Raw genomic sequence first — 25,597 nt, 5'->3', positions numbered from 1 at the left:
TTGTCAGTCACTCAGATTATCTTTGGAAAAACAAAATATAAATTCAAATCGAATTACGGATTATTAGTACTTTGGAATTATAAAACGTTAATTCGGTTACAACACTTTTGTCCTATCCTGTATCATTAACTGATAATTGATCTTTCTTTAATTTCACAATTTAAAAAAACCAAAAGCAGCAATGTACTCTTGATACAGCAGGAAAAAAAGAGCTGTATTAAATTAAAATAGACATAAAATTCTAACCTTCCAAACATTCAATTTAAAAGAAGGCATTTATTAAGAGATGATAAGAAAGAGAACTTGGATTTAGATAAATGTTCGGTGACAGACATCTTCAAATAGCATTGGTCATTTGCCAATAACTACAGTATTTGTTACAGTAAATATCAAACTCAAGCTGCTAAAAATGTTCTTCCCTGAACAACAGAAGAAAATGGCAAAAACATTTTTCTAATAAGAAGTACCTGGTGTCTTTGATTAGCTGCTATATGTACCTTTTAGATATAACAGTGACTGGAAAATAGATGGCATATTTGGGGGGAGTTTGACCAAAGTTCAGCCATCATATTTCTAAATTTGTCAAAACTAGTTTGCAAACAAGTTTTGCAAAATAATTCAAGTCATACTGTAGAAATATCCAATTACATGGTAATCATTTCACCTCTTTATACCCTCTGCACCTTTCCTCTTATCATCCCACAACGCTCTTCTTTCAATTCTTCCATTTTAGGGAGGACTCTATGAGTGCTTTGGAACACTTCACTGACCTCCAGCTACCCATAATCTTTATTTCCAGAAAAGGAAAAGTTTTTGGGTCCTGAGAGGGCCAGACACATTCTGTGAAGTAAAAATGGCAGCCACAGACAAGCAACTTCACTTTGAAAGATTTCCTCCCATCCAACCCCCACAGAGAGAGTTATCATTGGGCACTTTCTACAAGCAAGTTGTTCCACATTAATTTCCAATATATGTTAGATTAAACTATTTAAAAAAAACTGTCTGAAGGAGATGAGCGGTTAAGAAATATGAAAATAAAATAAAATAATACAGGACCATTAAAGATTTTTGGTATTTTTTATGTACATCAGTACCACCAGTTACTAATAAATAGCATTTCAAAGGACATTAAATTTGAATGAAGTATAATGCAGGTAAAAAAAAGTGTAATAAAATAGGATAGTGTTGCATATATGACAATATGCATTTTAATAAGATATATAGGAAACACTGAGGAAGAAGAAAACATTGTTTGAAAAGGTCACCTATAGACGTTTTGTTTTCAGAGCTAATGTTCAAGGCACCAAAATTTTTAATCATTCAGTTTTTAAGTACACAAAAGAGACTGCTGTGACTAATGGTGTTTATTTTTACATTAAAATTCTGAAGCTTACAGTTCATCAGAAGTGACAATTGTTTTCTGAGATGGATTTGCTTTGATCTACAGAATTGCAAAAAAATTATCTGTAATCCTGCATAAGCGTTTATTTACTTGAAAAGCAAAAATGATTTTTAAATTAAAAGAGTACTGCACAGTAAAAATAATTCAAATTAGGCAAAAATCTCTTTCTTAAAGCTTATTTAACACAACTGCCTGAATGAATTAAGTTACAGATGCAGGAAATGGGCCAGACCAATCTTTACATCTCTTCTTATCAGATAAAACAATACTCTGTTCACAAGAAATGTTTCTATGTCCCAAGCTTATTGACATAAAAAGTACACCTCTGGGAAACCTAATTCAGACAAAGAACAGGCAAGTCTGTCAGTTAATTTTTCTGTAAGGATAGGAAGAAGACCTGATGCACTCATGAATATTTAAGCAATGTGCCATGGATACAGTAACATAAATCCATATAATTGATTTAGACAACAATATAATTGAAAACGGATGGTTTGCTGATAGATATAGGAAAGAGACTGGATTGGCTATGAGCTTTAGGCAAACAGATTTTCACAGCTGTCAGTTCAAGCTAATGAGTTCATGGTACCCTGTATTATCTTTTCTTCCCATTTAGGAAAGCCATTCATAAATGTTTATCATATGAATGGGAAAAGTAACTGAAAATAAAATTGTTGCTGTAGCAATGTCCATATAGAAACTTAAGATATCCCTACTCTTTATATACTGCGTGCAGTTTGGATCAACATACTTGCAAAAGGACACATGAAAGTGAAACTAGAGTAGCACACTTTCAAAAAATTACTAGAAGGGGGAATAGAAGATTGATAAAGGAATAGCTCTTTATATTTAAATGTTGAGTATTTTTTGGCATAAGATGCCGTTCTGGGTCCAAGGTCCTGGAGGATCTGATTTTAATTTATCACCTTTACGTGACAAAACGGGAAAAGGCTTGTAGGCATTCTTTCCATTGCTCTACTCATATTTTGGAACAGCCTTCTCTAAAATAATGATTTATCCCTTTTTTCCTTAAATTATTAAAAAAATGAATTTCATTGGGGAACTGTGAAGGGATGAGTTGAGGCTACTGGTTGATTGTGTAATTATTTGTTATCTGTTAATATGTAATTTTGTAAAACATGTTGATTGTTTATATACTATAGCTGTTCATTGTAATTTACTGGGTCAATGTAAACAGCCAAGTGTCATTTTTGATTGTAGGGGGAAGTCTAATAAACAAATAAATAAAAATTATGATACCCAGATTCGTGGTAAATTGACCATGAATCACTATTACTTTTGATGTTTGGACAGACTTTACTGAATAAGAAACATACAATAAGCAACAGCTGTTAAGTTGTAACACTGGAGAACTGTCACTGTTTTGTAAGACTGTCTCTACTTGTGAGCTTCCTAAGTACACTGAATGGCTAATGTCCAACAGAAAATGTTGAAAAGTGTACTCTTGACCTGAAGCAGCAGGAGGAGAATTAACACCCAGCTGTTGTGGTACTGGCACAATGTGGAGTTTGGATTGTTTCCTGGTTTATTTAGTTATTCAGCAAGGTACCATACAATTCTTCTAATATCATAGCCATCATATTTGAAATCTCTGCTTTACACCATTTGATATGCAATGAACATATCTAATATCTTAATTTGGAGCTGGTATTACACAGGACTGTTATATTACAGTTATTATAACATGAAGGTAAGAAAAAAAAAGAGAACCTATTAATTTAAGGAATATTAAAAATGCACATTACCTAATCTGCTCCCATTTCTTGGCATTGCCATAAAAGAACCCAGACTGCCCCCTATAACGCTGTGTGGTCTTCGTAATGGAGGCTTTTTGAAGGATCCTGTATACTGATGAAGAAATGAGTGCATGCTGTGTGATGTTGGAGGTCTGCCATTCTTCACAATGGGTTCTATGATTTGCCAGCACCAGCCAGTTCATCCCGCAACAGAGAAATTCAGCAACATGTTGAGAAAGAAAAGAGTAGAATCACCATACAGCCATGTTTGGAGTACTCATGTAAATTGTCTAGAAGCAGATTATTAACTTTTCTTTGGAGCATAGGACACATTTCTCAACTATCTTGCCTATCTACTCCCTCAGCCATGATTCCTGACAAATGGAGAGAGCCTCTTCTCTGGTGCTGGATCAGTTATAGTGAAAGTCACCTGCAATGGGTTGACTGAGAGAGCGCTAAAAGGACAGGATTGTTTTGTCGATTTAAAGTACACCAGTATCTTTAATACTAAAAAGAGCTTTAAGTAATGAGAAAGAAAAGCTCTGATTGGATTTTAGCTACCAAATATATATTGAAGCCGTAGCATACACCATCAAATTTACTAAAGTTGGTGCACGAATGCATGGCAAGAAGAATTCCTAAATTAAATGGCTGAAACTTGTACTGATGAAAATTTTAAAGTGTTACAGAGGATATCAAATGAGTAAAGGTTAATTTGGGTACAAAATGGTCAAGGAAAGGGAAAAGAAGGAGAAATATAATGATATGAAAAAAGAGAGGAAGTGTTGTGACAGTAGCTTTCATTTTGTTCCTCATATATTCCCATAACTATTAATTATACTATTTATAGAGAAAAAACATGAAGATATTAGCATTCTGCTTAACAATAAGTAGCATATAATGAATCACGTGTTAATACCACATTTTGTACTGTCTTGCATTTGATAGTGCTCCAAAATATTGTGAAACATAGGAGGTTTGGCGGTGTGTGTGTGTCCTTGGTGCTCTCTGAACTCAACCGCTTGTAGATGTTTCATTACCCAAACTAGGCAACATCATCAGTGCATTGGCACTGTAATACAATTTGGGTAATGACACATTGGCAAGAAAGCAACCAAGCACACCACGGATCCCTCATTTCAATCCTGAGCTACAGATATTTTATTCTATCGGTACACAGAAAATTAATAGGAGCATTCAACCATTTGCAAACCTTTGTGAAAATCTTCTGATGGCTACATGATGTTAACAGAGTTTATAAAAAGACTCTTCCCATTGCTCAACCACAATCCATTTGTGTTCATTTAAGAATGATGTTTAGCAACCCCTCTTCTTTTTTCTGAAGCAAGCCATAGGGTGGTTTGTCAGGCATCCTATATTTTACGGGACTCTCATAATAGCTTTGGTTAGAATCAGAGTGAGTTCCAGTGCTCCCAAAACATAATGTTTAGTCAGCATTCTCCATATAAAAACACTCCAATAGGAATTGGAAGAATTCCCTCGTGTAATCTGACAATGCATGCTCAAAATCAAAAGGCAGAAGGAACAGAAATAGCTATATTTGACAGTCATAGTCATCATCATCACTATCACCATCATCACCATAATTTGAGGATGCTGATACCAGTGTAGTCAAGACTGGTATTTTATTCTTTCTGAAGTTTTAGACAACTACAGTCAGGGAATTCTAGATAATTTCTAGATTTGATAATAAGGGATTCACTTGTCAGATATGTGGGTATTCCACTGCTCACATAAGACATGAGAAACAATCATGAGTAAGATGTGAAAGCTTGGAAAAAATAGGATAAGCAATTTTCTCCCACATAACTTGCTTTATTTTTTCCAGTTCTAAACTTAAAAATTTCCCCTTCTTTGCAAAGGTCTCAATCTATTGTTTGAATACTTCATTTATTTTGCAATATTTGTAACACATCCCCAACCTAACAGTCTCTGAGTGGAGTACAACAAAATCAATCACAAAAGATAAACACAAAAATAAAAGCTCAATATAAATAAATCAATTAATGCATAGTTATTTATTTACTGTATATCCTGAAATTATTATTATTATTATTATTATTATTATTTATTTCTATAAATAACTTATGTCAGCAAACATATCTAATATTCCTTCTGCCTCCTATTTTCCCCACAACAACTGAGCTGGACTGAGAAAGGGTGACTGACCCAAGGCTCAGCTAGTTTTTCATGCTCAGACCAGAATTTATAATTTCCTGGTCTTACTCTTATGCCTTAACTACTAGACCAAAGAGCAAAATAATCTAATCTAATGCACATTGATTTAACTTGTTTATGAAATGCCAACTGGTACAGTCATTTGTATCTCTTGCAAGAGGGCATTTCATAAAATGAGAGCTACCAAGAGAATATTACTATCAATGGGTTTATGCTCCATGTATCTTATTAGGATTGGAGATCTGCACCAAGTCCTCATTTGATGACCCAGTGGATGGGTTCAATTCTGCTATATAGTATTTATGTATGTTGGAGCTATCCCACAGACTGCTTTAAAGATTTAAAAAACTTGACATCATTAAGTGAAATGTAAACTTTATGTGGCGTCATTTCCTTCCTCTGTGTATGTAGCTTCTTGTCTAATGCCTTGTGATGATATGGAGCAAGTCACAACTCCCTAAAGGAAGAGGATGTCTTCACACAATTTAATCTATCTGGAAAAGAAGCAAAACTGTGGCCATATGATACATGAGTAGTTACTAGGTAATAACAATTGTTTGCAGTGAGGGACTGATTTGGTAACCCTGCTCTTACTTTATTCATAAGAGAGGAACAAAGGAGGCAGCAGATTTTAGGTAAGCAGTATTTTCACTCAATTCAAAATGAAGCAGTTGCTTAGGAACAAGATGAGGAAGCATTTTATATAACAAGATCATGAATTAAACCCTTTGGCAGTAGAAAGATGTGGAAGCTCTACCTAACTTTCTTCTTGTAGTGTATTGCTATTTGTGAAGTATTATGTATGTCTATTGAATCACTTTCAAAATAAAGGGCAATGATGCCTGTAGCAGAACATAGCACTGCAATATGAAATCTATTTTGAGACATATAGGCAGGGTACCTGCAAACAATAAACTGGTCCATAATGGTGCCGTTAAATAAATCCCAATGACATTATTTAATGATAATCTGAAACAATTTTAACATGAGTCCTATACTGTATAACGTTTTTGGTTACTAAAACAACAAGTATGTTGTAGTAATTGTAAACCTCCTTTAATATTGGAATAAACAGAAAGATGCTGATATTAAACTCAATAATAATCAAAAGCTTATTATACTTTGTGAATCATAATACACAAACCTTATAGTATACATAGTTAGTTTTATAATTTAAACTTTACTTTAACTTGCCACAATCTTATTTTTGTTGCCAAACAAAATAGCATGGCACCTCCTCTGAATACAAGAAGTCTTCCATTTATGTCCAATCATTTAACAACCATTTGAAGTTACAAGAGTACTGAAAAACATGAATTATGGTCAGATTTTACACTTATGACTGTAGCAGTGGCCCCGCAGCCACATGATAAAAATTCGGACACTCGACAACCAGCAGGTATTTATGGCTGTTGCAATGTCCCAGGGTCACATGATTGTCATTGAAAACTTCCTGGGGGTTCAATGCAACAAGCAAAGTCAATAGCTGGACCAAAGGATTGACATGGGTGGCAGAGAAGGGGAGCAATGACAGGAAATGTGTGGTGATGTAAATATACAAAATGCTGTGACTAAAGTAATCACAGCATTTGTGTGATTATGTTATCATGTATACATTGTTGTTTTGGTATCATTACAGTTTGCTGCAGATGCCAGTGGAATTCATTTGAAACAGATTTCAATGAAACATGAGTGCTGGTTTACCTTTGCAGCCAGCTACTATATGGTGGTTCAAAAAGCAAAACTTTGTTTTGTACATTTCTTGAAGTATATACAACTTGGGGTACTATACCAATTTGGAAAAGACAATTTAGACGATTTTGTCAGTCAGGTGCTCAGTTCATGTTCCCACACATCCTGAAGCACCTTTTCTAAACTGAATCTGAAGCATTCCACTTTCAAATTACTTATATAGAACCTTTGAAGTACTAAGAGCAGTTTAGATAATGATCACTGAAAAATGAATGTATGCATTTCTAAATATTGCACCATGTTATAAGTTAGGGTAGGGAGAAGGAAAATGTGTCTATACCTGTTAAACAAAATTAGAATTCCAAATTTCTACTGCAGAATTGAAAACCATTTTGTAATAATTCATATATGAAGTTGAACTAAGTAACTATAGTTTGTTTAATGTTTGTGAAATCTGATTATCCTATTCTAAATCTGGATATTACATGGAAACTCATTGCAATCTCAGGGTACACTAGGTACCTATTCTATGCTGGAGCTGGACTGATAACTGTCATATTTACTTGTAGTAGTTTGCATTTCAATTGTTTCCTTTTTTCCTTTCTACATATGCTCAGATACCTAATGTTCTCTTTGCTTCTGCAATGATTCTTTTTATCTAAACAATTTTAGTTCCCATGTATGCAGATTCACTTAAAATGGAATTTACAACAAGAATCTGTTCTTCAGGACATCATAGTAACAGTTCTATCCATTAGCTATACAATAACTGCCTATTCAATAGAGGGGTTCGGTGGCTTAATGATGCTGGAGATAGTCTCTGCTCTAGCAGTTTGAGCCCTACCTTCACCTAGTGGGGTGAGCGCCTGTCACTCATCTCAAGTTTCTCCCCACCTACCAATTTGAAAGCATGTTCTATGCAAGTAAATAAATAGATACCACTTCAGTGGAGGAGATGAGCTGGTGCTTCATGCAGGTGGTCAGATTCCTACCAACTCTGAACCTTCCCAGTTTTGACACCCATTTGTGAGGTGGAGGGAGGGAGGGAGGCCTTGGATGATGTTACAGGAAGAGCTGCTCATCTTTCTTGCTGTTGCAAAGCTAGCTCTCCGTCCTGTGGTGCACCTTGGGAAGAGTGCGAGTGTGTACCACAACAGAGCTAGTAAACTCTGCATTAGCCTTGTAGTCTTCTGGCTAATGTAACAACGTCATACGCTAATAAGTATAATAATAATCACATCCTGAACACTTATTTTACCCATTTTTTTAGTCTTTTTATTATTGCTTTCGGATTCGCTCATTTCTTGCAACTCTCTAGTTCAGAAATACTTTTAGGTTTTCTTAATATGCAGTAATGCACTTAATATTTGAGCTCTAACAGTTTTTCAACAGTATTTAACTTTGAGGAGTGTGAAGGGCAAGCCAGCATTTTTAATTTTTCTTTCTTGTAGTGTAAATACTTCATGACTGAATTAGAAGTACATTTCAAACTGTTCTTTTACTGAAGTATCTAACTTCCTTTCAGCTTCCATTTCTTAAGGAGATTAGCTCTTGGAGACTGTCCTTTTGCCGGAATTCCTGTCCAGTTACAGAAAAAGCGGTTATTTCTGACAAAGGAGGTATTAGAAAGTAATAACCAAAAGGATTTCTATATTTTGCATCTGTGGTAGTCATTTTTTTCTTCTTTTAAATTTACAGATAACTGCACATAAATGCTAAGAATGCATTTCAAGGAAGATGTCATGTAAATTTGTACTACTCAGAGTTGCATCATTTCCTGTTCATTTAGAGATTAACTGAAACACATAATTTGACCAAGGATATTTAAACTTTCATATATAAATGTAAATGCAGGGAAGAGCAAGCTGGTGAAAAAAATTAGAGAGATCTCTGCCTCTCCTATTTGAGCCTTCTCCCAAACATCAGCATAGCAGAGTTACCTATAAATCTGTAACCTTGAAATAGGCAAGGTAGGAGAAAAGAAGAAATGTGTGTTTTGGAAGCTTTGCAGACAGCAACAAACAGACAAAACAGCTAAATAAAAGAATATAGTTTTCCTTCACAGAAACTGAATAGCCCAAAGGAAAAAGAGGAGGCAGAGCATAGAACAGCAAGGCACAGCAAAGCACAATGTGGGAAGGTGCAAGTGCTTTACGCAGTGCCCATTAATAAAGAAGAAAAGGGTAGGAGAAATCCTAGAGTGGGGGGATTTAAAGACAGACCAATGTCTCCAAGGGGAAAACACTGCTCTATGGGCACTAAAAATATAGAAATAATAGTAACTGTTTAACAGCAATAGTAAAAGAAATAGAGTACGGGATGATATAAAGGCAAAAGAAAGCACTCGCATATACTGTAGATTTGTATTTTTCTTTTTTGTCTGTTAAGGTTTTTTTCCCCCAAAAGATCTCCCTAATCCGTCTGTCCTTGTGTTTTCTGTTTTAATCCCAGTTTTTCCATAATGGCTGGCAAGCAGCCACTTGCATAGAAATGAATTGTGACCACTACTCAGGGAAATGATTTCCATGAAATTTAGAGACTAATGAGAAGCCAATTTTACTTTACAGTTGTTTTTAAAAAGTCAACAAGAAGCTTTAGTTGACAAGATCTTATATTCCTGTTTGCAAAAATGTATCTGTTTCTGAATTGGAGCAAGATCAGGAGGACTAGGGAGGATTTTATGTAAGAGAATACTGCCCAGCAAGTAACATGGGGTGGGGGTGCTAGAGGGCGCATATGACATTCTGAGAACACACAATTGATCTTTTTTTTTCCTTTTAAGCTATCACTGTAAGGCTGCTTGTTTATATGCAGAAGAGTTGCCTGGAGTGCCCAGCCAGTCACATAGCAACTGCTTGAAGAAATGAGTTCCCTTCCTTGGCTTGCTCTGTGACTCCTGCAACTTACCTTTGCCTTCTTTTCAGGGCAGGCTGGCACATTTCCAAACTGTAGCAACTGATAATTCCGCTTTCTAAGAATAACTGTGCAGCTTATCTGGAGACCAAAGCACTATGTAGCATATCATCCTCTTATTTCATTTAATGAAAGTCACACAAAAATGGCATAGATGAGAAAGCAACCTTGGTAGTTGCCAAGGGAAATTACAACTGAGATACACTGCCCATCTCAGAACAGGGATTTGATAACCTCCAGAGCTCTCTATTTTCCTTCAATAGATACCTAAAAAGAGGTTAATTTTATACGAATGTCAATGATCCTCCTTTCATCTCTACTTTCCTCTAAGCTAGTATTACATGTGGTCCTCGATTTACAACAGTTTATTTAGTGACTGTTCAAAATTACAACAGCACTGAAAAAAGTGACATGACCGTTTTCACATGTAAGGCTGTTGCAGGATCTCCATGGTCATGGGGATCAAAAATTAGATGCTTGGCAACTAACTCGTATTTGTGACGGTTACAGTGTCCCAGAGTTATGTCATCACTTTTTGCGACCCTCTGACAAACAAAGACAATGGGGAACCCAGATTCACTTAACTGTGTTACTAACTTAACAGCTGCAGTGATTCACAACAACTGTGACAAGAAAGGTTGTAAAATGGGCCAAAATTCACTTAAATCTACCGCCATTCACGGCATTCAGCCCGGCCACTGAAACATGGGACGCCTACTTCGAGCAGTTCGAGTGCTTCCTGGAGGCAAACGACTTTACCAGTTTGTTCAGTGGCCGTAAAAGAGGATATTTTCTCAGTGCATGTGGCCACGAGATGTTTGGAACAGTCAGGGCTCTAGCAGCCCCTCAATCCGTCCATTCGATGCCTTGGGAGACTCTTTTGGAGAAACTTAAAAATCATTACTCTCCAACTCCCTCGCGCATAGCCAGACGTTATGCGTTTAGGCAGAGGACCCAGAGAGAAGGGGAATCTGTGAGCGATTACATGGCTTCCCTCAGAACAGCAGCCCTGCACTGTGACTTTCCTGTGTTAGACGATGCCCTGTTAGAACAGCTGGTCTGTGGTATCAAAGACCTCAGACTTCAGCGACGCTTGCTGACACGAAAAGAGCTGAGCCTTCAGGTAGCCACGGCATATGAAATGTCAGACAAATCCACTGCAGAAATTCAGAGATTTCTGCTACCGGCCACCCATGCCAGCAGGGGCCATGCTGTCCACCACGAAGAAGACAATGAAGAAGACTTCTCGGACGAGGAAGAAGAGATTGGCCGCCTCAAACTGGCCACCAGGAAAAAACGGACTCAGGCTGATTTTTTTACCTCAGGCAGGTTGCCTGAGTTGTGGCGGGAACAATGCAAGGTCAGTCTGCAGGTTCAAAGCTGCAATATGCCGTCGGTATGACAGGAAAGGACATTTAGCCAAGGTCTGCAGAGCGGCCATGCCAATCGCTGACCCGCCCCCGGAGCACACCTTGTCTAGACAATTCGTAAAAAGACTTCCCAAACACTGCGAAGACTGCTTTGCCATCGCAGGTGACCAGCAGCACCCTGATTGAGCTATCAGTCCCTGACTAAACCTACCCATAAGATATAGCTGACTGTGCGCATAGAGGAGAGCCCTGCAAGATGGAAGTGGACACTGGCTCTTCCAAATCCCTGGTCTCTTGGGCTACTATCAAACGGATAATGCCCAGCCTGACCAAAGCTCAACTCAGGCAGTGCCCACTTCGCCTCAGAGACTATCAAGGGCAGTCAATACCCATTGTGGGTTGCGGCACATTCACCATAGACATCAATAAGTTCCTGGGGCCTCTTCCCCTCATCATTGTAGATGGCCATCTGCCCAGCCTCCTGGGGCTTGTCTGGTTCTCCGCATTGGGGCTCAACATCTCCGGCATCCACTCCGTTGTTCCAGATTCCTTCGCCGCGCTGGCCAGCGAGTTCCCGGACGTATTTGACAACAAGCTTGGTAAATATAATGGGACCCCCATTTCTTTTAAATTGGACCCCCAGGTGGCACCAATACGAAATGCAAGATGAAACAGAGATTTAATATTCAATACCTGAATATATTTGCTGGGCTATAAAAATATGGATATAGCTATGATACTAATAGAAATGGAATGATGCAGGATTTTTGCAACCCAATGTACAATTCAATATTTGATAAATAAACATAACTGCAATTTGGTAACATTCAATTAAAATATGTTCTTCAATAATAACAAACTGAACAAAACACATTAGAAATATTTTGTGAAAAGCAAATATTATAATTATCCAAAATAAAATGAATGGCTACATTAATTCCAAACTCATAATTTATCTTGTTAAGGTAATTATTATCAATAATAGCATGTTCATTTTCTAAGTACTTTACAAAAATAATAAATGTGGTGCCTGTACTTACCGTTATCTTTGTTGCTGTTCTCTTCAATTGTCATTTGTTCAGCCAGTTCAGAAAGTGACTCATCAATAGTCTGACTCCCACGCAGTGTTAAAGAAAGTCTTCTCTTAAACTTTTTCATTCTACCAGCTGTAAGCCTGGCTTGAGAAAGCCTATTAAAAAAAACCAGTGCAAACTGTATTTATCTGAGTTTAAAGGAATTATTAACTAAATTTATACGACACCTGACTACTAGCAATTCATTATAGCTAAGAGAAAACTATTTCCATAATCGGGAAAAATATATATTTTGTTGCTTTTATCTATCAATATGTACAATAATTGCTTAATAAGGTAAATCTCTACACACTAACTGGAACTGGAAAAGTAAAAAGTAACATCAAAGAAGGAGGACATACCCTTAGAAAGATGACAGAATTTGAAATACTTATACAGAACTGACAATTTAGTAGGATGTATTTATAGTTGATATTTAAATATGATCTGGAGACTGGACAACTTAAAAATTGCATGATAAAATGGATGTAAAACTATAGGGAAAAAATCAATACAATTTATACCAAACTACAATTTGAAGCAAAAGTGGTACAAAATATTCTACACATGCTATAACTGTCCATGATTGCCAAGATGAACAAATCACACCACAATACTAGAAATGCCACAATAAAGGAACATTGACTCAAAAAAACATACAAAACATACAGAAAATTCTGAAAATAAGATTCAAATTAAAATCACACATATTTTTATTAGGTATAATCACAGAGAATGTAAACAAAAAGCTTCATAATTTATTAAGATGTATGCTGACAGTGCCAAGGATTAATCTGGTACAACATTAGAAAAGAGAAACCGTGCCAACAATATAGGAATGGGAGACTAAAAGAATATGCAGCAATGAAATATTCACTGTACATATTCACAGCAAGATGGAGTTAACATTTAGGAGTAGATACTGTTTTTATTTCAAGTGATAACAGCATTAGTAGCATATAAAAGCACACATTTTGCACAAAGTAAAATAATCATTACCGATAAAGCATTTATTAATCTGACAAAAATACATCCCTGGCAGTAGCTTCTCAACATAAATTAAAAGTGAAGGCTTTGGGGAAGAAAACAAAAGAAGCCCAAAATATATTTTGAATATATATATATTCATATAACATTTTAAATGGATGGATGTACATATGCATGCATGTAGCCATACCCATACTAGGCCATACACTTCATTCGACTCTATAAGATGCCACCCTATGTGAACTGCTTAAACTACCTTTGTGAGAAAACATTTATAGCAAGCTGAAGTGACTCTTTGTGGTGGCAGAAAGGAGAATCAGACAGAAATCAAGTGGCCTAGTAAAACCACAGCGTTCATATTTAGTAGCCATATTTCAAAAATAATACAATAGCAACCATGCTGACCTAATACATAGAAGAATGTCGCAGGATTTCCAGAGAAAAAACAATTTCTGTTTATTCCACAATATAAATGATGTAGTTTCCTGCTGAGAAATCCAGTTTGGTCTAATAGTGAAGGTACTGGGACTATGAATGAGGAACTAAATTCTAATCATAACTTAGGTCTGGAAGTCAGCTGGGTGATTTTAAGTAGTCACTCCCTCTCATCTCTAGAAAGAAATGGCAACTACTGCTGAAAATGTTGTCAAGAAAATTGCAAGGAATTGTCCAGGTAATTCTCAGGAGTAAAAAACTGCTTTGAAGATGAGTCATTGACCTAATTAAAACCTGTCTGATTCAAGCTTCCAATAGGAGACATGTGTCCCTTCCCTGCAGTGCCCTGCTTGAGAGAGAGAGAGAGAGAGAGAGAGAGAGAGAGAGAGAGAGAGAGAGAGAGAGAGAGAGAGAGAGAGAGAGAGAGAGAGAGAGAAACTAAAATTTCAGAAAGAATAAAAAAAGGGTGGATGTCCCAATTTACTTTTTTCTCTGCACTTTACCACTATTTACTTCAGTATCCCCTCAAAGGAATGTATTTTGGGATGGCCACAAGGTTTTTTTAATCTCTGCTCAAACTTTTATAAAATCCTTGTTTGCTATCATTACCTCAGACTAAAGAAGCAAGAGCTGTACATTAGTGCTAAAGCCCAAAGAAAATGCTAATCTCCTAAAAATGTCAAAATTTAGTTCACTACTTTATCCGTGTAATATACAGTGCCCCTGAACTTACTGTTTTTATTGTTATCCACGATCTCTCCCCAAGCTCAGCTTTCTTTGTACGTAGCTTTCTTAAATACATTTTGCTTTGTATAAACATCATGAAACATGAATGACAAACCCAAGTGGATATTATGTAGATTACTGTTATATGGTATGCTTCAATGGATTCCATTTTGATGGACCATGCAATTTTTGGTTCTAAAAGAGACTTCTTTTACATCCCTTTCCATTTCCAGGCCAACTTCCACCACGAAATGCTAGCAGAAACAAAAAGCAAGCCCACACACAATTTTATGGATTGTAGCCTGAGCTGCATTTAATCATCAATCTGTAAGAGGGTATGAGTCAGTGTGCACTTCTAGAAAAGTACTCAGTTTCTATATTGCTTCCAATTTCTTTCACTAGCTCTTAAAAGTTAACAGCAGAGTCAAGTCATTCTTAGCTATCAAACTTCTATCAGAAGGCAGTTGGTTTGTTAAATTTGAAAACATCCACAGCCACTCTTCTATTTTCAGAAAGGTAAATTACAAGCATTTTAAAAAGGAAAGACAGCATCTTCCACAAAGAATTATATATAATTAGATTTTTCTATCTTTCATGATGTAAAAATCATACTTTATCTAACCTTCTTACTACAGAATTTAGTTTTCAAATCAAAAGGATGAATGGAAAATCTTAAAACATTCCTGAATAACACTCAAATTTCTGATATTTAAATATCAAAGGTAGATAATCAACCAAGATGTTCTTGAAAGGATAATAAAATTAAGGCTAGTAGTGTCCTATAATGTATGAGAAAAGAATAACCTAATCAATAATTGAATGCCTGTGTAAGTGTCAAGAAATGGTTGACATCAGCAACGGAACTCTGGAAAAAACTTTATAGACACAAATTTCTGATGATGTCACAGTCCCAATGGAGTATGGAGTATGTTTTCAATAAGGAATGATTTTTAACACCTTACTGATGAATTATTCTTCAGGAATAATTGGAAATGACTGGAATGCATTTCAATTTTTACAACCAACATGTAGATTATGGAATCTACATGTTTTCTTATTGGTGAAATGCAACTTTCTACTTATTGAAAATAGTTTTCTGTGTTTTTCTTGACTTTCCACGTATCTGGTATGTGTTGTGCTAATTTGGGGTTGGTTTGGAGTGGACATAGTCTCTCTCTAAATAGAGGAAGATACAACAGAATAACAGATAGGAAAGCCCCCCACCCCACCCCCAGAAAAGCAATCCCTGCACCTAAATATTAACATCTGATGGGGAAAACCAGATTGTATCTCTCTGCCTGCCATGCCAATTTAATGAAGAAGCACAATCATTCACAACTTGTTAAGAGAAACAAGACATGCAACTTGTCAATTGGAGAAAAAGAAATAGAAAGAAATATATGGAAAAAAATGATCTGCTGGAAAGGAGGTACACAGAATTTGTTCCAAATACTTTCCTTGATTCCCTCTGTAATAAATAAGGTAAACTAACTTTAATTTGTAGCACATATTTGTAAAAATGAAGTATGGTGAGGGAGAACTAGTATTTCTAGGTCACAATGGGCCATTACATGAATAATGAATTAAATTTAAATTAAATATATACATTAATAGAAAATACAGGAAGAAAAGGATTAGTTTAGAATTGACCTATATATTTTACTTCTTTGCACTACCCAAAGCAATTCATTTGTATATGTTTTCATTCTTGTGTATAATAAATAATCTCATCTAGCAGAATTGCATCTGGAAATCTTCTGCAAGTTAAACCAACTGCTGAACACTGAATTAAGTCACAGCATTCCATGGTGTGATACGAACCTTGATAGTGTGATATGCCACATTCAACATCTAGAACTATGGAACTAGATCTTTCAACAAGACACCAAGGATTAAAATATAATTATAGATTACTAGTATTCTTGTAGTACTAGTAACTTTCTCTAGCATCAAAAACAAATAGTAAACGGAACAGACTAGTTAGTATAGATGATAAGCGAGTTGTTCAAGTAGGATGGGACAGAATGTATTACAACCACCAGTCTTCATACCAGCTATCAGTATGAAGTACCAAGCAGCTACTTCAACCTCAGCCCTCTGACAATGAACACTAAACTCTTGGCCTGACAAATATAATGGAAATCCAAGCATATTTACTTCCCTTTCCATCTCAGATATACATTATTCTGTTGTAGGAAGTGATTCTATTGTTTTAGTTAGTAACTGATTATGTGATTCTATTGTTTTAGTTAGTAACTGTTAGTAACTGATTTTACACACTAAAAGTGAAACATGCAAATAACTACCAAATATTATAAAAAATTAAAAAGTTGAATCCATTTTTTTTTAAAGTACTTCTCTACTTAATGAAGTTCTTAATGTAGGTCAAACACTATGACAAGAAGCCATATATTCCTGCCATTCTATGAAAAGAACGTTGGTCCTTGAGTCTGAGTTGTCTTTTTGGCCTTATGCAAGATGGGCTTGAATGCAGGTGTTGCAAATAGGCCCAGGAAGGCCGGAGAATCAGGAGGAATCGTGTCCTTGTCCTCTGAGAAACCTAGGTCTGGGTGAGTCCCTTCCCCTAGTACTGAGCCCTTGCTGACCACTGATGGGGAATGGGCCCTAGGGGGGCCTTGACCCCGGGAAGAAGAGGGGGATCTGTGATGCCTGATATCAAATTGGGATCTAGCCGCCCCCTGCGAAATGCGGTCCCTTTGGACTAGGCCTGAGGTAATGCCTTTGGATATCACAGTGGATATGAGTCTCCTGATACTATAGGGCAGGAGCTCCAAATCCTCCAAGTCTTCCTCTGAGGACCCAGCAGAGCCAGGCCCTGGGGAGTGAGATGAGGGGAAGGTCGGTAATCTCGAGAACCCCCTTCAGGACAACCCTGCCTCCTTATGAGACTGACAAGGCAGACTGAAAGGTATGTAGTAAACAGAGATGTATGAATTTCTTTCCCTAAAATTCCTTAAAAAGAAATTGTGTTTACTTACTGCAGCTTCCAATAAGGTAAGAAAACAAAGAAACATAACTTGCAGTGATTAAGATGTTGGCCTGGAACCAGAGAAACTCACTTTCTAGTGCACCCTTCAACTATGGAATTTGATTGGGTAACTTTGCGTCAGTCATTCTCTCCCAGGTCAAATACATCTTACAGGCTAGTATTGTGGAGAAAACGGGAGGAAGAAGCACTATATATTAGACTTAGATTTAGAATAACTTTATTGTCACTTTAAATGTACACTAATTGGCATACATTAAAATGAAATTTTGTTGCATACAACTCTCAATATATGATACATATAATATATGTCATATATATGCTATATATGCTACCGCCTGGATAAAAAGCAGGATATAAATCAGATAATAAATAAAAGGACTGTTTTTTCCATCCTCTGTACAAAGGATACAATTATATAAATTGGATTAATAATTTAAAATAGTTATTTCTGTATATAATGAGTTATTTTAGGCTGTGACTTAATGGGAAAATATATAACCACATAGTTAAATATTGATCTGCACATTTGAATATGGATAATTTAAGCTAAGCTCTGTTGTCTAAAAATTCATATTGATGAAAAATTAATCTGTGACATTTCATTTTTCCAAATCAATGCTTAATAATCTTATACGGTTCACTCCCAATAGCAAATATACGATACATATCTAAACTGTAGTTCCAGAAACAAGATGCAGTAAGGCAATTCAAATACACTAAAAATGTTCTTTATCTGTTCATTGCTAAAAGACTATAGCACATTTTATGCTTCCAAACAGCTGCACTATAGATAATGTGTTCATTCATATATACAGTATGTGTGTGCAGGTGGCAAATTTGAGACAAATGCAGAACACATGCATAGAATGATGCCATTCTCTACTTATTAATTGGTGATGTAACTTTATTGTACCATTTACTGAAAGTCTTCGCTATCACTGGCATCATTCTGCTTAATATTAGGAATTTACTCAGATACTTTACTTATGTTTCTAATTTGATTGGGCATTGGAGCATGGATAGAGAATGTATTTATTTATTAAATAAACATATAACCATCTATCAGAACAGCAACAAGAAAACAGATTCATAATATATTTTTTAAAAATTAAACAATAAACCACACTGAGCCATCAATAACTGAATAAAATTGAAATAAATAAAACAATGAATAAAACTTGATCAACCACCTATGCTAGCTTCATCAACATATTGGCTCTGGGTGCTTGGGTGCCTGGGTGCAAATTAGGCCTTTACCATTTTCTGAACACCAATAAAGTCAAGGGCATTTGTAATATTGTTCCATAAGACAGACTTTTAGGCGCACCGCAGACCCCCTCAGATCTAGTAGGGTGGGTCTAAATCATTAGGATTAGTAGTTTCACAAGGAACTCAGTCCCATGCCACGCATGTAAAGGTTTAATGATGTTAACCGGCACCTTGAACTGCACCCAGAAACCTATTTGTAGCTAATTCAATTCCCACAGGAGTAATTTTACAGGGGCTTATTGAGGGGCATCCATTGCTATTTATGCCATTGCCTTTGAGACGAGCTGAAAGCTATTATTTTCTCCTTTGAAATTGTGATAGGGGTTTGGTTTTCTTATGCTACCCTATCAACTGTTTTCCTACATTAAAGGCTTAGTGCATATTTGTATGTGGTTGGGAAGAAAGCCTAAATGTGACCCTTCTTCCCATGAGAAACTGCCACTTTTGCAATTCATGGGCCAAAAAATATTAATACTTTCAATCAATTTATTTTTAAATAACCCTTTAAAACATTTTGGTGTTGCAAGAAAAATCTGAACTGTCTAAAATTACAGAATAGCAATATATGCATTTAAAACATCTCCTGACCAAACAGATGTATTAGCAGCATCCCAAATTATTACGATTACTTGAAAGAGATTCAAGAGATTCTAAACGAGGGGTGGGATTCAATTTTTTTTAAACTACGGGTTCTGTGGACTTGGCTTGGTGGGCATGGCTTGGCAGGGGTCATGTGATTGAGTGGGCATGACCAAGTCGACGTGACTGATTGAGGGGCAACTTGAATTCAGTAACTCCTTAATTAATTCCCTGTTGTCATAACATGCTTCACTTGTTTTCAGCTTAGCACAAGACCCAAAAGAAGGTTTTATCTCTCACGTTTTATTAACTTAGATCAAGTTTGTATACTACATACACTTCATGGAAAACATTTAAGCAACATTTTCACACGTTGCAAAAAAATCAAAAAGTTGTTCTTCTAGTTTACTTTATCAAGCAAAATGTAATAATAAACACTTAAGTTTGAAGAAAAAAAATCCCTTCTTATTTTCAACAATTGCCTTGTAACCCTACAGCACGCTGACAACTACAAGCACAAACTAAAGGAGGGTAACAAAAAAGACATTAGCCATTTTTGAAAATGTTTACAGAGCTTTTTAAAAAAGCCATAAATAATTATTTCAATGATTAATTTCATGTAAAAATAATTTCAAGGTAAGAGAGTTTTACTGTGCTATAAAAGTATTAGTTATCGTATGCTTGTACTTTTATACGCTTTCTATGTTTTGTGTATGGTGTTTTTCAATATTGAAGTTTTAATATGCTATAATAAACACTAACTATGGGAAGCTTGTGCTTTGAATATCAGATATGATATGCCTCTGCCTATCCCTGTATATTAACACACATTCTCTCTCTGCACAAGTAAATATATACTGTATGTATGTATGTAAGAAGGTAATTTAGTTTAACTGCAGATATCCTTCCTTACGAATGTTATAAATAAGCAGACAGACTGAAATTGGGACACACAAAGATGTACAATATTGTGTAGATATGAATCTAAATAAAAGCAATTAGATAAGCTAGTGACAAAAGAACTGGCACAGACTACTAAATATGAAATGAATTTGTCAGCAGGATAAGTAATGCAAAGATTAAGAATAGAGGAATTAGAAAAAACTTTTTTCTCCATTTACTGGATCACTAGCTGATTCATCTTGGATAAACTTTGAATATTTTTCCTTGATCTTCTAATGAGAAATTGTTCATGTTCAGTTTAGGTTAACTCATATTGGACATTCTTTTCAAAGATTTATTTATTGGTTTATTTGTTTAATTTTTGTTCCACATTTATTATTTTTTTATAAATAACCCAAGGTGGTTAACATATCCAACACACAGATATATTGCCAGGATGCCAGAAACATTCATCAGAGGCAGCTAAGAGCCCTTAGATGATATCTGCATGATAATGTAATAATACAAATGGCAGAACTTCCTTATGCATGTTAGATGTCATATCATCACTACACAAAACTTTCATTTGCATGTTGACATCATCATGTATTTGCCATCATCAGGCTTGACATAGATGATGCTAGTCAGGAAGTGGAAGAATGCCAAGACAGAAAATTCTACATGGTTGTCAAAGATTGTTACTACCTATATAATTCTAGGAAGAAAATCTAGTCAAGAGAATTCTTTATTTCTATTACAGAGTGCAAATTTTTATAAGGAAGTATTTTTAGAAGGAAGAGTGTAAGCAAGTAGAATGTCAGAATATAGTATGTTATACACTTGGTAAATTACATTCTGCAAAACTGAGAACTATTCCTACAAAAACATGCTTTCCTCTTGTTCTCTCAAAATTATTGCTAAAATGTTTGTGCAAGAAGCTACTTATTTATCTGCAACTGCAGTTCTTGGAATGACTTCACACACACTCGTTCGTATGGACAGGTTCATTGGTATGGACGGGTTCATTCAAAAAATTCTACAGCTTACTAATTTGGCAGGAGCTAAACCCCATATGTAACACAAGACTAGGCATGACCCCTGCCAGTTGCTTTCAGTTTGTAACACTGCCACAGCAGATGTGAAAGAAGAGTGAGTTTCCAACAGTGATAATACTCAAATAGGGCAGGTTGTATGAATACACAGTTGACCACTTAAGAACTGCATTAGAGGTTAAAATGGGCATGCACAATGTTTTGTTTTATTTTAGTATGAAATTTTGCAAAACACCCATCTCAATTCCAAAACTGCTGATTTTTGTTTCAACACATTGTTTTTATCATTTGGTGTCATCTCACGCCTTGAGATTGAAATCCCTCTGTCTCAAGCTCAAGCTGCTTCCACAGTAGTTAGAACATCCTGTTTTATGCTTAAAACTTACATTTTGAAAAATTTCATATTTCATGCTTTTCCAAACAAAATGTTTTTGCAAATATTAGAACCTTTTTTTATCGTAGCTTCTGTGATTCACATAGACGGGTAAGTAAATTTCTACATGCACAATATTGAAGAAAATAGGAATGTAATTATTCTTATAGAAAATTATAGAGTGGCTGTAAAATTAGTTACTCCTAGTAAAATTAAGAGTAGCTAATCTTCTTTCATTTTTATAAATATTCATATAATAAGACGTTGATGATGTGAAAACTAACTTGGACCAGGATTTTTCTTCTGCCTTCAGCAAAACCGTAAACAATGGAATTAGGAATGATAAAGCAATAACATCTTGTGCTGATATAGTGGGTCATCTACCATTTGAAAGATCATGGAACTTCAAGGCCAAGACAATGTGCCTTCTTACCTATTTACTCACTCTAGGAATACTGCAGAAGTCTTCCAAAATATAGTCAGTATCAGAATCACGACAATATCAAAAATACAGTGAATTCAGAAAGTATTCAGAGTCCCTTCACTTTTGGTTTGGTTTGGTTTTATTGGACTTAAATGCCGCCTTATCCCAAAGGACTTAGGGCGGCGTACAACATAAAAACACATATGACAAAAGTTTAAAAAGATTAAATAGGAAATCCAATAACCTTCAATTGACAATTTACATCAAATTTAGGATTAAATTAAAATTGACAATTTAAAATTCATAATTTATTTTATTCTATTCAGGCCAGGCCGGCTTGCTGAAAAAGCCAACTTTTTAGGGCACGCCGGAAGGACCGGAGGTCGGGGATTATGCGACGCTCCGGGGGCAGCTCATTCCAAAGGGAAGGTGCTCCCACAGAGAAGGCTCTCCCCCTGGGGGTCGCCAGCCGACCCTGCCTGGCCAATGGAACCCTGAGGAGGCCAACCCTGTGGGATCGTTCTGGACAGTGGGAGGCTACCGGTGGCAGTAGGCGGTCTTGCAAGTACCCTGGGCCTAAGCCATGGAGCGCTTTGAAGATCATAATTAACACCTTGAATCGCAACCAGAAAACAACCTGCAACCAGTGCTAGCCGCCTAAAAGGGGTGTAACATGGGAGCACCTAGGTATCCCCATGACAACCTGCGCGGCTGCATTCTGGACCAGCTGGAGCCTCCGGGTGCTCTTCAAGGGCAGCCCCATGTAGAGAGCATTACAGTAGTCCAGGTGAGAAAGGTCGAGGGTGTTTGTGACTGTGCACAGGGCATCCCGATCCAGGAAGGGGCGCAACTGGCATACCAGGCGGACCTGGTAAAAGGCTCTCCTGGTTATGGCCATAAGATGTTCTTCTAAGCTAAGCCATGTATCCAGGAGGACTCCCAGATTGTGAGCCCTCTCTGAGGGGGCTAAAATTTCTCCCCCAATCATCAAAGATGGTACATGATGCACAAATCGGGATGACGGGAACCACAGCCACTCAGTCTTGGAGGGATTAAGCTTGAGCCTGTTCGTCCCACCCAGATCTACACAGCCTCCAGGCACTGGAACATCACGTCGAGGGCATCGTTGGTGGGTTTGAGGTAGAGATGAAAAGTTGGGTATCATCAGCGTATTGATGATATCGTACCCCGAAACCACGGATGATCTCGCCCAGCGGTTTCATATATATGTTGAACAGGAGAGGTGAGAGAACCGACCCCTGGGGCACCCCACAAGTGAGGCGCCTCGGGGTCGATCTCTGCCCTCCAGTCAACATGAACTGCGATCGATCTGAGAGGTAGGAGAACCACCGCAAAACGGTGTCCTCCACTCCCAACCCCCGAGTCGTCGCAATAGGATACCATGGTCGATGATATTGAAAGCCGCCGAGAGGTCTAATAAGACCAGGACAGAGGAACAACACTGTCCCGGGCCTGCAAGAGATCATCAACCAATGTGACCAATGCCATCTCCGTGCTGTACCCAGGCCTGAAACCCGACTGAAAAGGATCCAGGTAGGCAGCTTCATCCAGGTACTGGGGAAGTTGACGTGCTACCACACTCTCAACAACCTTCGCTACAAAGCAGAGGTTGGAGACCAGAGGATAGTTGGCTAAAGAAGCTGGGTCCAGGGAAGGCTTCTTAAGGAGGGGCCTCACCACTGCCTCCTTCAAGGTGGTGGAAAAGAACCCATCTCTCAATGAAGCATTGGTAATCGCCTGGAGCCAGCTTCGTGTCACCTCCCGGGAAGCCGAAACTAACCAGGAGGGACACGGGTCCAGCACACAAGTGGCAGCACTAAGTCTCCCCATAATCCTGTCCACACCCTCGGGAGTCTCAGGATCAAACTAATCCCAGATAGTCTCCACAAGTTTAATCCCCATCGACTCCGTTCAATCTTGGTTTCCTCAGACCAGAGAATCTTGTTGCTCACAGTCTGAGAGTCCTTCAGGTGCTTTTTTGCAAACTCCAAGTGGACTTTCAAGTGTTTTGCACTGATGAGAGGCTTCCGTCTAGTCATTCTGCCATAAAGCCCAAATTGGAGGGCTGCAGTGTCTTCTGGAACTCTATCCCATCTCCACACAGGATCTCTGGAGCTTATTCAGAGGGACCATCGGGTTCTTGGTCACCTGTCTTATTAAGACCCTTCTCCCCCGACTGCTCAGTTTGACCAGGCAACCAGTTATTTGAAGAGTCCTGGTTGTGCTAAACTTCTTCCATTTGAGAATTATGGAGGCCAATTCTACTTCATTATGGGCCACTGAGTGTAGATTAATGGGGAAAAAACTGAATTTCAACAACTGTAGAATCAGGCTGCAGCATAACAAAATTGACAGAAGTGAAGGTGGTCTGAATACTTTCTGAATGCACTGCATGTCAAATAGACCAAGAGTCATTAGAAGCTATAAGATTTAGGATAAGCTTCTTTAGGAAATCAATGAGCCTGGTCCCACTCTTCAGTTGCAGTGACTTCAGCAGTCCTAAGTCTCATCTACATATGGTAAAACAATAATATTTTAGGGGAAAAAACAATGCTGGGTTGAAACTTAGTTGTGAAATCTGCCCTGAAGGAGCATCTTGGAAAACGAAAGAGTCTTAAGCACAAAAGAACAAGCCTTTCAAAGCTATCTATTACATAGTTCATCCAAGGCACACCTAGGCAGAATTAAAGAATGGAATTTGAGTGGAAGACCAATACATGTAACATCTTGGACTGTTCCGTATAGAAAGGATCTACTAAAAATATTCTAAAAGACTGGACTGCCCAGGAATAAGAGAACATGATGGAATTAATAATTTTAATCAAAGAAATATTCCTTTAAAAAGTACCCTGTTTCCCTGAAAATAAGACCTCCCCGGATAATAAGCCCAATCAGGCTTTTGAGTGTTTGCACTAAAATAAGACCTCCCAAAAAAATAAGCCCTTCCCAAAAATATTGCAACTCAGCAGCAGCCATGAGGTGACCAGTCTCGCTGGCTCTTGCACCTCAAAAATAATAAGACCTCCCTGAAAATAACAGCAAGTGCTTATTTCGTGGGTCAAAAGAAAATAAGACCCTATAGAGTGGGGATGAGAAAGCCAACCATAGTGACTTTTAGATAAATGGGGGAAAGTCTTGGTTTCTACTCTCCTGATGAACAAAAGATGATCTGGAAAATTAGATCAAGGGGGATCTTTCATCAATTTCTGAAGAATAGACAGTGTAAATCAGATCTATTAATGGACTAACTAGTGATAATGGAGTAAAGACTGCTGTAGAGAGAAACTTCAGGCTGTTGGAACCAGAAATGGGATGGGAAAAGTGCCTTCAACTTTTTTTTCTTTTTGCCTTTGTTGGATTTGGCTGGGACAGGCCACTTTCCATAGATTAATCCTCTTCTCAGAAGTGGTTCATTGTGTAACATATTTGGGAG

The 25,597-nt window shown here is 37.2% G+C and overlaps 1 protein-coding gene across 1 annotated transcript in view; it reads right to left on the bottom strand.

Moving 5' to 3' along the window:
* The window catches only part of CDK17 (cyclin dependent kinase 17), an 80,537-nt gene that overhangs the window by 31,221 nt on the left and 23,719 nt on the right, over positions 1-25,597 (bottom strand). The window contains exons 2-3 of the mRNA XM_081957315.1: positions 12,374-12,522; positions 3,169-3,333 (exon numbers count right to left, since the gene is read on the bottom strand). Coding sequence (XP_081813441.1) covers positions 3,169-3,333; positions 12,374-12,491 — 283 coding nt within the window. The 5' untranslated portion in view covers positions 12,492-12,522. The remainder of the gene's footprint in view (positions 1-3,168; positions 3,334-12,373; positions 12,523-25,597) is intronic.

Source organism: Natrix helvetica (assembly GCF_964273705.1).
Source record: "Natrix helvetica genome assembly, chromosome: 6".
Taxonomy (NCBI): domain Eukaryota; kingdom Metazoa; phylum Chordata; class Lepidosauria; order Squamata; family Natricidae; genus Natrix; species Natrix helvetica.
Note: the sequence above shows the minus strand (reverse complement) of the source record. Positions and strands in the feature narration are given on the sequence as shown.